General features: G+C 37.8%; 2 protein-coding genes across 9 annotated transcripts in view; both read left to right on the top strand.

Moving 5' to 3' along the window:
* LOC127874777 (pleckstrin homology domain-containing family G member 1-like) overlaps positions 1-14,382 on the top strand; it is a 290,411-nt gene extending 276,029 nt beyond the window's left edge. For all 8 annotated transcript variants that reach the window (XM_052419389.1, XM_052419390.1, XM_052419385.1 and 5 more), the window contains 9 exons: positions 924-1,074; positions 2,529-2,729; positions 3,390-3,506; positions 4,585-4,680; positions 6,705-6,840; positions 7,564-7,689; positions 9,869-9,915; positions 10,164-10,247; positions 13,585-14,382. In XM_052419389.1, coding sequence (XP_052275349.1) covers positions 924-1,074; positions 2,529-2,729; positions 3,390-3,506; positions 4,585-4,680; positions 6,705-6,840; positions 7,564-7,689; positions 9,869-9,915; positions 10,164-10,247; positions 13,585-13,977 — 1,351 coding nt within the window. In that variant the 3' untranslated portion in view covers positions 13,978-14,382. The remainder of the gene's footprint in view (positions 1-923; positions 1,075-2,528; positions 2,730-3,389; positions 3,507-4,584; positions 4,681-6,704; positions 6,841-7,563; positions 7,690-9,868; positions 9,916-10,163; positions 10,248-13,584) is intronic.
* LOC127872339 (uncharacterized) lies at positions 14,112-15,989 on the top strand. The gene is made up of 2 exons (XM_052415670.1): positions 14,112-14,210; positions 14,963-15,989. Exons 1-2 carry the CDS (start codon positions 14,112-14,114, stop codon positions 15,518-15,520), a joined length of 657 nt encoding a protein of 218 aa, XP_052271630.1. The 3' UTR covers positions 15,521-15,989.
* The last annotated feature ends 369 nt before the right edge of the window (positions 15,990-16,358 follow it).

The following is a 16,358-nucleotide window of genomic DNA, read 5'->3' as shown; positions in this document are numbered from 1 at the left end:
ATACTGGTGTTCATTAAAAAAGATTAAATTAAAAGGATAAATTCCATAAAAGTGTAGAGTGTTGTCCCTTTTTATCCAATTCAGACATCACAGTCAAGGATGGCACTTTACACACATGCATTAAGTTTCATAAGAACAAGGCTAAATTGGTTGTTAATTGTTGAGCTGCCTCTGTATCATAGTTGGTACTTAAATAAACAAAAACACATCAAACTCCCGTTTAAGTATACTACATGTAACCTTTTCACAAAGATTTGAAAAATGTGTCGTACTGTAAAATAATATCCGACTTATACCACAGACTATTTTGGTACTATACGCGCTAATTTGCATCAGGAAGACTTATGGTGTGTTGTTATGTAAGATAAGCTGCAAGCATCCTCCATTTCCTATGCTGAGTGAAATAATAACTAATCTTTCTGTGCTTATTTTGCGAAATAAATGTCAATCTTTTAAGGTTATTTAGAGCAAATCTGAGTTATTTATGTGTTTAAGTTTCATATTGATTGGTTGATTGGTGTGATGAGTTTTTTACTTTCTAGTTTATTTGCTTCATGGCCCACTTTACAAAAAAATGTTTAGATATAAGTTTCCAGATTAACTGTGAGTTTTTTGCTTAGATTTATCATATTTTTTTTGGATTTGATGATTTTCAATGTTTTTCTTGATGCTTTTAAAATGCTCTTGCATAGTGTTTTTATTTATATGTCTGCACTGGCTTATCAGGGTCGACACTTTCTGCTTTGCTTGAACTTTTTCTTTTAAAATTAGTCTTTTCTGAAAAAAGTCCATCATGTGTGTAAAGTGTTGTCCAGGACAAGCCTGAGCAGACTGCACAGGCCAATCAGGGGTAACACTTTATGCACATGAATTAAGCCCAGTTTTTTCAGAACAAGCCTCATGTCATTGATTGGATGTTACAGTGCAGTAGACGTTCTGACGCGGGTGATGCGAGACAGTGGTCTCAGTGATCTGTTCAAACAGAGACAGCTGACCATGGGTCATGGATTACCCCTGGGGGCGTACCTTCTGAAACCAGTCCAACGGATCCTCAAATACCACCTACTACTGCAGGTATAACTGCTTACCACTGCAGGTATAACTGTTTCCTACTGCAGGTATAACTGTTTCTCCTACAGGTATAACAGTTTCCTGCTGCAGGTATAACTGTTACCAGACGATGGTCTGTATGCAAACTTTTGTGGTGCAAAATTACGCATTTCTCAAGCGATTTAATTAAAACTTAATTTAAACTAAAAATTGGTTGTCCCTACAAGCAAATGTTTGTGGAGCGAACTTCTGCATTTCTCAAGCAATTAAACTAAATTAAAACTAAAAATGTCACGTCCCTACAAAGTTTAGATGTGTAAGACAAAATTTGAATGTTCATGTGTCCACTTATTCCTGAATGATGTGCCCTTGAACTGTGGGTGGGGGGTATTTGTACAGTTTGTGACAAAGCCTGTCCTATTGCCTGCAATTAAAGGTCCAAATATAGGTATAACTGCATGTTACATAGGAACCAGTTTTATACCATCATAAATGCTCTGGTATAACAGCCAGTGTAAAATGCTGTTATGTAATTATCCACAGGTAAAACAGTCTTGACCTATGTAACCTTTTGATGTCATGACATTTTCTGTCTCCATTATAACTATAGTGTAAATATGATGGCTCCGCATATATACCTATAATTATGTATGCACCCTAGCTTGCTAATGTAATGTGATGATACAAGTTACATAAAAATTATCACTTTACTTTACACATGAAATAGTATTTTCACCATCTTTTCCCCCTATAAAAGTTGTCGAGTTTGTTACACTGTACATAATAATTCTTAAAAGTTTATGGTATGTCTGTACCTTAGCAAAGCCTCTCAAGACATGATATGATATATTATGTACCTTTGTGAAATCTTATGTCCTTACTTGTCAACCTAATTAAATGCAAATCTCTATTCATGAGAATGTCATATTCAATCATGATATTCTTTAATGTATTTGAAATCCGCATTATTCTGTATTTTAAAGGCACTTATCACTTGTCGGAGGCATGTTAATGTGTGAATGCCATATGATTCACTTTGTATATCTTAACATTTTTTTATGTACCATGAGAATTCCAATTTTCATCCTGGATGTGACATTGTTTGATAAGTTCCATAATAGTTTATTGTTATACTACATTGTAATGAAGAGGTGCATTAATGTATACATAGTTATAACTACAGAATGTTAAATTTACAGATATATTTTATTAAAAATGTGCACATTATATACTATTAAAACTATTTTTCCAAAACCATACTGTCTAGATTCATGGAATTTGTATGCTAAAGGCTCAGTTGAACATTCTTAAGACCTCCTCTGGAAGATGGCAGCACCGTCTTGAAAAGACCCAAGTGTAAAGAATGAAAAATGATGCGAGACCTTTAGAATTGCATGTTTAATAATGCAAGGGAAGTAAATATTGAAAACATTGAAAATATTGTATGAAAACTAATTTTGAGTAATCTCCCTTTGCAGAATATCCTCAAGCACTACAACAAGACTGATGATGGTTACGACACACTGGTTGCTGCACATGACCACATGACTGACATGTCCCATCACATCAACGAAATGAAGCGCAAGCATGAGCACGCCGTGCGCGTCCAGGAAATCCAGAGCCAGCTTGAGGATTACGAGGGCGAGGATTTCACGAGACTTGGTGAACTCGTGCTGGAGGTTAGGCTACACCCCACACTAACGTCAGATGTTATTTTCTATTGAAAGTATATGACCCCTGTTGTGCAAAAATAGGTCTTATGACATTTTCCAGGGTAGCTCCAGACCAGCGTGCAGAACTGCGCAGTCTGGTCATGCGCTACCCTGTCCATTATAAAGTCACACAATTATTTTTGGTCTGAAAAGTTGACAGGGCTGCACTTTGGTCTGAAAAGTTTACAGGGTTGCTTCTTACCAGACTTTGCGGATGTGCAGGCTGGTTTGGAGCAGTGCTGGCTATATATGGAAGTAGATCCATTTTCACATGATGGGGGTATGTGGAAAGAAGTCTGATTGGTTCAATTGCCTTTTCATAGACAAGTTATGAGGTTTTGTATTTAAAAAAGATTATCTTGGTGTTCAGTTACTGAGCAGGGTTTGAAAGTTTATTTTAATTCCACTAATTATTTATTATGAGAATTTCTTTGCTTTCAAATATTGCTTAAATACTTGTTAATAAAATAAATCATTTTTTATGATCACCAGTTTTCTGAATACAAGTATAATTTGTTATTTTTATTGCAAATACTGAACTTGAAACAATGTGATTTCACAAAATGTGTGTGTAATCTTTATGTTAGATTTCTTATTCATTTTAACATAGCTAATTTATGCTCACAGGGTTCCTTTCGAATGATTGGAGTGAAGGCTTCCCGTCAGATGTTCCTGTTTGAGAAAGGAGTCATCATTGCTAAACGCAAGGAAGATGGAATGCTCAGCTGTAAAGCTTTCATCCCTGTACGTACCCAGCTTGCCTGCTGAAGTCAAATCTATACATTGTATATCATTTGTACTTGCAAGTTATAGTCTTTAAATTTAATCTTGCAAAATGGTATTAAAACCTATTAAAATTTAGCAGTTTTTAGAAGTGCATCTTTAGTTGGTAATTTGAAGTTAAATAAACAGTACGACTGATGTACATGTGTATGAAATATTGACATGAGTGTAGTGTTCTTATGGGTCTTAGAGAACAATTTAATATGTGACATTGTATTTCACAATTCCACCGGAGAAGTGGAATGTAACGCCTGACCATAAACAAGTAAGATACAAATCAATGGAAAACTTCAGTCATGAAGAATTTTATTAATGTATTATACATTTTTACAATGATAAACAATTTAACAAGTCACCAAAGTTACAAATATTGGATAAATTCTGGAGATGAAAATAGCATCATGTTTGAAATGCATTAACATTTACTAGCCATCCCTACCTCAATGTCCAGAATTTCAACCTTCTTAGTACAGAAACTGATTTCTCCGTGTGGCATTCTATTGGGGCTCTTCTATGTTATAGCTAAAATACAAGAGTATTTCAGTCAGGTGTATAATCTAAAGGTGTGTAATACATATGAGCCTTGCTTTGAAAAAACTGGACTTGATGCATATGTGTGTATAGTGTCATACAAGATTAGCCTGTGCAGTTCACACAGGCTAATCAGGGTTAACGCCTAGACTGAATTTTTCGCATATAAGAGTTTCTTTAAATGAAAAAACCCTGAGATTTTCTTCTATGTGAATATGAATGACAGCAAGATCACCATATTGATTTCAGTGTTCAAATTTAAGTGTTCCTTATTGATTCCAGTGTTCATGTTTCTGTATGCCATGTTGATGCCAGTGTTAATGTTTCTGTGTGCCATGTTGATTCCAGTGTTAATGTTTCTGTGTGCCATGTTGATTCCTGTGTCCATGTTTGAGTGTGCCATGCTGATTTCCGTGTTCATGTTTCAATGACTATTGTGCCATGTTGATTTCTGTGTTCATGTTTCAATGAATATTGTGTCATGTAGATTCTCGTGTTCATTTTTCAGTGTGCCATGTTGATGTTGGTTGAGAGTATCCCACGGGAGCCCCTCAACTTTCAGATCCTGCCCATTGATAACCCCCGCGGAGCTCACATCATACACGTGAGTGAACAATAGCATTATGAGAGGCCACAACATAGTTAACCCTTTCCCACTCAAAATCAAAGTGAAAAAGGCTTTATTCAACCAGAATAAAACTAGAACAGGGTGTGAGTAACTCACAGTCTGTTTAGGTTTTATGCTGTTAAATGCTCATCAGTATCTAAGGGTTGGCAATGAAGACTATTCTATTTTGATTTTCTAAGGGACTACAAACTTATCAATGTATGTATCTGTGTGGTAAAGGGTTAATATTTTTTAGCTCACCTAAGCATGAATGCTCAAGAGAAGCTATTGTGGTTAGTAACCTTTAATCATTCGACATTTGTTGTCCATAGTCATCATTTTCCTTATTATAACTTCTTTGAAACCACCCAGTTGAATTAGATTAACCTTGTTAAGAATGTTCCTGAGGCTGTCCTGCACCAAAGTATTTCAATTCAAATTAATATCTAGCAAAATACGGTTGCCATGTAAGTCAAAAGCTTAAAAAAGAAACTTGCAAAGTTTGACAATCTTGCCAGAAACTGAAAACATTTCTCTCTCATATTTCATAATTTGATTTTTGTTTAACCCTTTGCATGCTGGGAACTTTGTCGTCTGCTAAAATGTTGTCTGCTGAATTTCTAAAATTAGCATTTTCTTTGATTTTTATGCCCCTGGTAGGAGGGCATATAGTGATCGGACTGTCCGTCCGTCTGTCTGTCTTTCCGTCACACTTTGCGTTTAGGTCTCGGAAAATGCTCATAACTTCTATGTCCCTTGAGATGTAACCTTTATATTTGGTATGCATGTGTATATGGACAAGGCCTTTCCATACGCACACACATTTTGACCCCTGCGACCTTGACATTGAACTTAGGGTCCGCGTTTAGGTTTCGAAATCTGTGTTTAGGTTTCGAAAAATGCTCATAACTTCTATGTCCCTTGAGATATAACCTTCATATTTGGTATGCATGTGTATATGGACAATGCCTTTCTATACGCACACAAATTTTGACCCCTGTGACCTTGACGTTGAACTTAGGGTCCGCGTTTAGGTTTCAAAGTCTGCGTTTAGGTTTCGAAAAATGCTCAATACTTCTATGTCCCTTGAGATATAATCTTCATATTTGGTATGCATGTGTATATGGACAAGGCCTTTCCATACACACACAAATTTTGACACCTGTGACCTTGACCTTGAACTTAGGGTCCGTGTTTAGGTTTCGAAATCTGCGTTTAGGTTTCGAAAAAAGCTCATAACTTCTATCAAGCGTTTATAGGGGATATAAGTCATCCTATGGTGACAGCTCTTGTTTTTCAAAGAATACTATCAGAATAGCAAACAGTTTGGATCCTGATGAGACCCCATGTTCTGCGTTTCATCTGGATCAAAACTGTTTGCAAAGGCCTTCAAAATTTAGTTCCAGCACTGAAAGAGTTAAAAAAAACTTCCTTAAAACCAATTATTCCATAAAAGCAAACAGTGTCATTCCGGATTTGCTTATCTGTGACGTCACTTTATGCCCATGCATTATGTCAGTGTTTACTCACCATACACATGTGAAGCTTAAATAATGTATTAAGTCACGTTGTTGTTTTTTTATTTGTGGACGACACTATGCGCTTTTATGGTATCGATAATTTGTGTTTAAAGGAAGTCTCATCTTAGCAAATATCAAATTTGTAAAATTTGCAAAGTGTTTTCCATGATTAGCTTGTACCAACTGCACAGGCTAATCTGGGACAACACTTAATGCACATGCAGTAAACCCTATTTTCCCTGAGAGTCGCAAATTGTTTCAGTAGAACCCCAAATCTTTACCCTTTCCCACTCAGAAGCAAAGTGAAAATGGCTATGTGCAAACAGCAGGCTGAGTTACTCGCAGGCTGTTCAGATTGTATGCTGTTTGCTGCTCATCAGTACCTAACGGGTTAGAAATAAGACTTTAAAACTAGAATCTAGTAAGAAAGGTCTTTAATTAAATTTAACTTTTTATGGGACTACAAATTTGTAAAAATGCGTATCTATGTGCGTTTTGTAGGCTCGTAACCTGGAGCAGAAGAGGAAGTGGTGTCAGGAGATCAAGCGTCTGATGGTGGAGAGCTACGCCAACAAGATCCCTGACAACGTGAAGGCCCTCATCCTGGAGAGACTTGGAAAGAGCAAGGACGAGGACGGTAATGCCTTTGATTTAGAGGTCTATAGATAACATGCGTATCTGCGTATTACTTCACTGTTACTTAGACCCTTCCCCCCATAAGAAGCAAAGTGAAAATGTCTTTTGCAACCAGCATAAAACCAGAACAGTCTGCGAGTAACTCCCAGTCTGTTCAGGTTTTATGCTGTTTGCTGCTCATCTGTATCTATATAAGGGTTGGAAATGAAGCCTTCAAAACGTTTATTTAGTAAGGAACATATTTCATTAAATGTAACTTTCTAAAGGACTAAAAATGCGTCAAAATACGTATTTAAGTGCTAAATGGTAAAAGAGAAATCCTGTTTTCCTCTGAAAAATTTGATTGTGGATGGAGGTATTGCTCTTAAATTGTGTGAAGGTACCTAACATTCAGACTAAGGTTTGGTTTGCAAAATTATTAAAATTAATATGTTAGACATTGAAATCCTGGTTTCATGGTGTTGCCATGTTTCTGGTTTCTTCTGTCATCTTGAGTATAAGGGTTTAATAAATTAAAAGGCATGATAAAATAAGTGCATATAGATTTTATTTCGATAACAAAAAGAAAACAATTAAAAAATATTTATCAACTTAGGAATATAAGTTACATAAATACTACATAGGATTTGAATTTGTTCTTGTGTAGAAATAATTTCCCTGTTCATGAGTATTCAAGTGTGATTGTCATGAATATATACATACAGGTTTATTATTTTCATTTCAGCCTTGGCCAAGTCTGGAAGCACGGATCCTGGCAAGAGTCATGTAACCACACCAGACTACCTCGATAAAAGGAACCGGACTCGAAGGAAATCTGGACCCAACCTCTTGCAAGCTATTCGCAAAACAGGTATTTTGATAGGCTTTCACCCTTTGGAATCTAGTAAAGTATTATGATTTTTAGTCCTCCACAGGTGTTTCACTGGCGCGGACTATAGGTTTGCCCTTTGCCAATCTATTTGTTTGGCCATTTATTCACTTTTGAGGATAATTTGTTAACTTGAAAATTTTGAGGAAGTTTGATAAATCTTATTAAGGACGACTATGGGAGGGTGATGCACAATCTGTCATTTTGTTTCAATAGTGAAAGGTCAGGTGACTGTTACTAAATTAAAAAAATAATGCATGTCTTTGATTTTCTACATAAAAACTTCCATGGCCATGTGTCAAAACATTCTTCAACACGTACCAAGACTTACTTTTAGAGGTGGCTTTTTTTTTTTTGGATATGCCCCCCCCCCACATCTACTGATGCTGACTGGTCTGTCCATCCATCAGTACGACATGTAGACAACATGTTTTGTCTAACATCAATATATATATAATATAACATGTTGCAAAACTTTTATCTTTGCATAGGCTATACATGAGCCTTGCTGTGTGAAAAGGGGGTTTAATGCATGTGCGCTAAGTTGTACAAGATATGCATGTACAGTCTGCAGGGACTCCACTTTCTGCTTTTATGAAAATTTTTGTTTAAAAAAAGCTTAGGCGGCGAGTGTTGACCCTGATTAGCCTGTGCAGACTGCACAGGCTAATCTTGGACACAAATTTACACACACGCTTTAAACCATCTTTTAACAGAGCGTGGCTCAAATTCATTTATTTGACACCCACATAACACCTGACCTAATATTGACCATGACATTGACCTACCTCTGGTCTTCGACAAAATCAAAAGGTTCTAGTTATTTGTTAACCAGTGGCAGGTTTTGCCTGCTAACCGATTTTTAATGATTTGTTTATTATCTATGAACACTCTCACCACACCCACATCACACGACCTCATTTTGATGTTGATATTGAACTACTTTTGTACTAATTCAGAAGGTTCAATTTCATGGTTTACACAATATGGCGTGTATTATCTAACGTCAATATATCATTCTGCAATGCTTTGATGCTTAAAAGCCCATAAACCCTCAAAATCAATAAATATTTTGTAAAATATTTCCAAACATAAAGTTCGAAAATAAAATTTCACAAAATACGAAATGCTCTTCTTTTTTTTGGCGTGACAATATATTCAACACACGTTCATGTACCAAGTTAGTGTTTGTGTGTCGTATGAATAGATATCATCGGGTCAATTAAAATGGAATATATTGCACCACCAAAAATAAAAACTAGTATTTTGTATCTCATTAAATCTATGTTACCATACCACATCTAGCGTCGAAATTTGGGCAATAACTATAAGGAACACTAATTTTTTTATGGGTTAACTTATTTTACTAAATATTTCGCGAAATATTCGTTGATTTCGAGTATTTAGGTTTCTTTAAATTTACATTATCTATGTAAACTATCAACACAACCACATCATGCTAACCTTTTTTACATTGATATTGACATACTTTTGGACTAAGACTTATTCAGAAGGTCCACATTCCTAGTTAACGGAAAATGACATGTTTTGTTTAGCATGAATAATGTTTGCCCAGCACTGTATGTCTTTGAACATTTCAATACATCCACAACTCCTGACCTCATTTTGATTTTGACATTAACATACTTTTGAACTTAATGAGATGTTCAACATTCTTGGTGAACCAAAATATATTGTTCAATAAACATCACTACGATATACATTAAAGCTTCAATATTTTCCTTCAACTCTAAGCACACTAACATCACCTGGCCTCATTTTGACCTTGACATCATTTTTTATTAAGACTTATTAATATTGGCCAATCAATGGCTTCTGGAGAACCTTCCACTGGGGGCATCAGTGTTTATTAAATGCATCATTTTCTTTAGATATTTAACCCTTTCAGTGCGGGAACCGAATTTTAAAGGCCTTTGCAAACAGTTTGGATCCAGATGAGACGCCACAGAACGTGGCGTCTCATCAGGATCCAAACTGTTTGCTATTCTGATAATATTCTTTGAAAAAAAATCTAAGATAATGCTAATTTTAGAAATTCAGCAGACGACATTTTAGCAGACGACAAATTTCCCAGCATGCAAAGGGTTAAATATTATTGTTAGTACTCACATGTAATCTTATGTTGTTCACTTTCTTTCAGAAATTCTTCGACCGCAGAAGAACAAAAAACTTCCAGGAAGGTCAAAGGTGATTAAACCTTTCTAAGATCATAATAGGGCACAATACTTAAGTTGCAACGGTTTCATAGCACTGATTTTAAGAATCTTGAAAACAACATAAAAATTAGCTAGGTACAAATTAAAACAAATGTTACTTATTTAAATATGTATAACATTATCATCCATTCATGTATGTATGCAAAACTTAGTTAGAAAATATACTTGTTTAATTTGAGGACTATAAACAAATCATTATTTTGATACATTTTGTTTAAGGGTGAGGCATCGAGCCCAAAACTGGACATCCCAGAAAGTGCGCTGTATCCCAAAGAGACAAGTCTTCTCATCAACAGCAACACAGTTAGTTGCTCTGACATATTTTTTCATTTAAGATATTAGTCTTGATATGGGAAAATGGGGCATAATGCATTTGCATTAAGTGTCATCCCAGATTAGCTCTGCAGTTTCATACTGATTGTATTTTTCGTTTAAAGAAAGCCTCTTTTTAGCAAAAAATCCAGTAAAGTCTGCACTGGCTAATCAGGATTGGATTCCTTTTTAGCTCCACTATTATTTATGAAATATATATATAGTGGAGCTATCCTACTCACCCCGGCGTCGGCGTTTGCTTGCAAATGTTAAAGTTTTCATACTACCCTAAATATTTTCGTTGTCCCTTGACATATTGCTTTCATATTTTGCATACTTGTTTACCAACATCACCCCAACCTATAAACAAGAACAGACAACTCTATCAAGCATTTTGTCATAATTATTGCCCCTTTTATACTTAGAATATGCATATTATTGATAAATCTATGTTAAAGTTTGCGTACTACCTCAAATATTTCCTATATCCTTTGACATATTGCTTTTATATGTTGCATACTTGTTTACCAACATGACCCCAACCTATTAACAAGAGCAGACCACTGTATCAAGCATTTTGACATAATTATTGCCCCTTTTACACTTAGATAATTAAACATTTTGCTTAAATTGCCATAACTTCTTTATTTATGATCACATTTTATTATTACTATGACAAAACAACACTTACCTGAATACCACAATGGATTCCACCCAAACAATACCCCACGCCCCTACCAGAATCCCTTCCCCCCCCCCCCAACCCCCCCCCCCCAATTTTTTTTTGTTTTGTTTTATACATCATCTAAAAAATTACCCCACCCCACATTATACCTCCCTCTCACCCCCCCCCCAATTGATTTGTTTCAACATCTAATAAATTACCACACCCCACATTATACCCCCCTCTCTACTCCCCCCCCCCCCCCTTACTTACCCCCCCCCCCCCAATTTTTTTTATATATTTTGTTTTCCTTTTTTTAACCAGGTTTTCCGAAGGAAAAAACTGGTTATTAAATTGGCGAATGCGGGCGGGCTGGCTGGCGGGCTGGCTGGCTGGCTGGCGGGCTGGCGGAATAAGCTTGTCCGGGCCATAACTATGTCGTTCATTGTCAGATTTTAAAATCATTTGGCACATTTGTTCACCATCATTGGGACGGTTTGTCGCTCGAAATAATTACGTCGATATCTCCAAGGTCAAGGTCACACTTTGAGTTCAAAGGTCAGAAATGGCCATAAATGAGCTTGTCCGAGCCATAACTATGTCGTTCATCGTCAGATTTTAAAATCATTTGGCACATTTGTTCACCATCATTGGACGGTGTGTCGCGCGAAATAATTACGTCGATATCTCCAAGGTCAAGGTCACACTTTGAGTTCAAAGGTCAAAAATGGCCATAAATGAGCTTGTCCTGGCCATAACTATGTCATTCATTGTGAGATTTTAAAATCATTTGGCACATTTGTTCACCATCATGGGACGGTGTGTCCCACGAAAGAATCACGTCAATATCTCCAATGTCAAGGTCGCCACGACTAAAAATAGATTTAAAAAAAAAAAAAATTACAAAGGGGGTTAATTTTTTTTGGTCGTTTCAAAAGTTCAGTTTGAGTTTTCTCCCTTTATCAGATTTTTTTTCACAATGAAAACCTGGTTTTGTGACAATTTTGTCCCTTGTTTATTTTTGAAAGATCGTCTAATAAATTTTGAATATGAACAATTTCCCCATGATGGCTTACGTTATACTGTCAAGCACTAGAATAATCGAGCACGCTGTCCTCTGACAGACATTGTTATGTCCCCAGATCGAATGATCCAGGGTATATTGTTTTTGGCCTGTCTTGCCTGTCTGACTGTCATTGTATCTGTCTGTCTGTCATTGTATGTGTCTGTTTACAAACTTAACCTTGCTCATAAAATGAAAACTCTTGGGACCATGTTCTTTAAACTTCACATGCGCACACATGTCATTGAGATCTACAATCAAAAATGGTTTGAGGTCACTAGGTCAAAGGTCAAGGTCACTGTGACCTTAACATTCAAAATATAACCTTGTTTCTAAAAAGCTGCCATGCGGCTTCAAAGCGCAGTAGGGGGCATTGTGTTTCACAAACATAGCTCTTGTTTATTTTACGACTGCAACGATAAAAAACACACATTACTACATTTAACTAGTTTAATGACCCGATTCCAAAATATTTTGCCTCCCAATAAACATCACAAAAAATGTAATAGAATGCACAAAGTATTCACTAACAGATCTTTTTAATATATTATACGAGTAAAAAGTGGAATATAAAAGGCTGCATCGCAAAAACAGCCTTTGGTAACCACGAGCCCCGAAAGATCGGCTACCCACTCGTGGAAACCTGTTACTTTGAAAATATGCCTACCGGAGGTGGATGAGCACACGTTAAAATTACAAAACGTGAAGTAACACCGTTATAGTAGCAACACCGCGTTCCCGAAATAAAAAATGCTATTGCTCATCAAGCGACCGAACTAGGAAGAACCATATACTTTGCTGGGCTAGACCTAGTTCTACCAATCGCTTGACCATTGGATCACACTTATACATGATAATCGCTATGACACTTTTAATGACACACTAATACTTTTACTTGATCACTACACTTGTGATCACCCTTTTTTTTTGCACTTGCGCAAATACTTTGTACCTTTTACATACTTAATCGGACATTGATCACTACACTTGTGATCACTCTTTTGCGACTTGCGATACACTTACTTGATCACTACACTTGTGACCTTTTAATCTGTTACTTAATCGGACATTGTGTTTATTTTCATATTATTTGACTTTGTGTCTAATGCTCACTAGATTGCTTGAAAAATTAATTTGGTTTGATGATGAAGTGTGATCTTAGTTTAGTGTAGCACCCACATTCATCAGATATTAATATATTTTGTTTTAAAATTCAAGCTTAACAAGCAAATTTGTTGAATTGATATCCCCCTCCAATATGCTTCTGGACACAAAAGTGTTATATTTGACACTAAAAAAGCATTTTTTCAAGATACAAAGGGCCATAACTCCGTTATTAACAGATGGTGTACAATGCCATTTGGTGTGCATCTTCCTGTTATCCATATATATATTCAAACCATGTTTCAATGAAATCCGCCAAAGCACTTCCAAGATATGGCTCCGGACGGACAGACGGACATCACCAAAACAATATCCCTCCGCCTATGGCGGGGGATATTTAAAAAAAGTTGTGTTAAGAGACCCCTATATTAATTCCTCTGCAGGTTCTAATACTATGTTTAGAATTATACAATATATTATGTGTCCATCTTTTACAGGAGCACTATGGTTTTCGTAACAACATGCCGGGCCCACTGAAGGCAGCGAACACTTCCACCCCAAAAGAGAACCTGGAGAACCTGTCTCCATCACGTAAATCCAAGCGACCCCTTACACTCCAGAGGAGTCTCAGCTTCCAGAATTCCCAACGCGGTCTTCCAACTGGAAACCCAGAAGCGCATTCCATGGAGAACCTGGTCAATTCCGATGGTCCAAAGATACGTAATCCTAGTTTCCGCCTGGCTACTCAAGCTTCTCCGATTGGTTTCGATGTCAGCGAAGCATCCCTTCGAGAAAGTCCTGAAAATCTGTCACAGTGTTTTCTCCTAAGGGTATTCTTGTTGATCAGAAAAATGCCAATAATCTGCCAGAAAATGTTCGTAAAAATCTAGAGAACTTGGAAAAGCCAGAGTGTCCAAACGAAATGAGCCCTAACCACCAAGGAGTGTTTTTAAACACTACTGATAACTTAAATGGGAGTTATTTGGATGAGGGAAGTCTCAGAAAACGGGGCAGGTATGGTAGCATGCCTGCTTTGAATTCAGATTCACCGAATACTCGGAGAGTTCCTCGCTTGTATTCGGACCGTGGGGCAGGGAGCCCAGTTCTGAATCAGAAGCTACCTGTCTGTCATTCAAAGAGGATTGATGGTGCCTCTTCTTTTCGAAAATAAATCAGGCAGCCAGTCAAGGTTTGCAAGTGGAACATGAAGGGAACAATCTGAACAAGGACCACAAACGTGTTAATGCTTTCAATGACACTTTTACAAACATTAGAAAATCTCAGGACAATTTGGGGAACAAAACGAATATTGACTCAACCAAAATCTTTCACATCTTCATTGGAAAATTCAGCGAATACTTTGAATTCTCATGCCAAATTGAACAAATGGGGACCAGAGAAGTTCACAAAGGGATCAATGTCAGATCTTTCACATCTGAAAGAGAACCCTTGGTTGCCAAACAAGCTTCGCCCTTACACTGATAGTCGTGTTACTAATGGTTCTGAAGACAATCTTCCAGTGACCCCGAAATCAGTTTCCAGACTTAGTATCGATACCAAGGAACTGCGTAGAAGCAGGGCACATTCATGCAATAGCAGAGATTCTGATTCCAGTGATAGCTTGGATTGGATCGTCTATGCTAATAGAAACTCCATACCGCTTGCTAATTTTGGATGTGACGAACACTACCGTCAATTGTCATCAGGTTCAAAGGTTCTACCCTACAACGATAAAATCCCTCAAAGCCCTCTTGTTTCCCACAGTACACCGCTGAATTCAGGTTACCATGGCAACACAAGAGGTCAAGGTCACAAGTCAGAAAATGGTGACAGCAGCATTTCACTTTCAGGAACAACAAGTGATGACACTTGCAGCAGCCCAGATATTCTCAACAGGTGTGTTTGGAATCCTCCAGTTCAGCTGAGAAACTACAGCCACGGGACAGATCTCAGGTGTCAAGGTCATTTTCTTCTCCTGAAGGTTACACAAAAGACAGGCATTTAGGTCAGGAAGAGAGGTCAGCATCTGTTGATATTCACCCCGAACACATAAAGGACAGCGAACGTCTGCTGGCTGAGATGGAGCACTACATGAAACGTTCCACCTCCTCCAGTGGTAGTCTGAGTTCGACCAACAAAGGTTTCCCCACTGTCATTCCAAACTTTGAGGATCAGGAGCAGAAACGCCATAGCAAGAACAGAGACTCGTGCATATCGACTGGCTCCAATTCTTCCTATGACAGCACTACCGACCTGTCGTCAGAGCCACATCAGGAGGAGAGAATGGTGCACACAATCAAAGCAAGATTAGCAACTTTGCCTCAAAATTTACTGGAAAGTGGCTTCATCATTCAGGCACAGGTTTGGCGGAGTCAATTTCACCAGGCCCTTCCAGCCCAAAGGCTAAGAATGATGAGGGCTCAACAAAACTGAATCATCACTTAAGTTTGCGCGTCAAGCCAGGGGTCATGCTAAGTCTGGGGAACCAGATCTGACCAGTTTGCTTCGAGAAATGGAACCAGGCAGTGAGGCGATTGGTTCTCGTATGGCAAATACGGATCTTGATGACTATGCATTGTTTGCTATGCCAAAGGCTCCAATGGAGCAACAGAATGACACACCAAAATCAGGTAAACAAGTGAGGAAAACAAACTATGGTCGGTTTTCAAATTATAATCAAATTCAACAGAATCCAAGAACCAGGTAACACTGGCATTACCCAATCCGAGCTGAGGCTAAATCAGCCTATGCCATCTTTGAAAAACATTGCCAGTGGCCAGGCAGACTCGGCATCTCAATACAAAGTGCTGATGTTGATGAAAGTTCCTCTGACGATTCACCAAGAAATGACGACCTGAAATGAGCGTAGTGATGGGTTACGATCAAAATCAAAGTCTGAGACAATGATCTGTCTACGAGCGACGTTTGTCCGAGGCCCTTAACACTGCAGATCCATTTCGGGATTCAGCTGTCTACTGCGATGACGTGGATAGACTCTCCACCTATCCAGTCCGAGAGCAAAAATGCCTCTGTCACCAAAACTGAGCATCAAAACTGTTGTGCAGCAGCTGGAAGAGAAAGCAAGGCTTGTGCTCAGCCTATCCTTAAGGTGAAGCAGAAGGAGCCGAGTGCAATAATAAAGCAGCGCATGCAAAGCCTGGCGGCCCAATCGAGTAGTATCGCAACAAGAGTGCCAGCGGCAGCTGTAGTATCAGCACTGCAAACAGTCGAGCTCACAGCAGGTGTTCCAGTAGGCCCAAAGTGAGGACAG

The sequence above is a fragment of the Dreissena polymorpha genome, chromosome 3, assembly GCF_020536995.1.
Source record: "Dreissena polymorpha isolate Duluth1 chromosome 3, UMN_Dpol_1.0, whole genome shotgun sequence".
NCBI classification, from domain to species: Eukaryota; Metazoa; Mollusca; class Bivalvia; order Myida; family Dreissenidae; genus Dreissena; species Dreissena polymorpha.
This window is presented reverse-complemented; position numbering and strand designations above follow the sequence as displayed.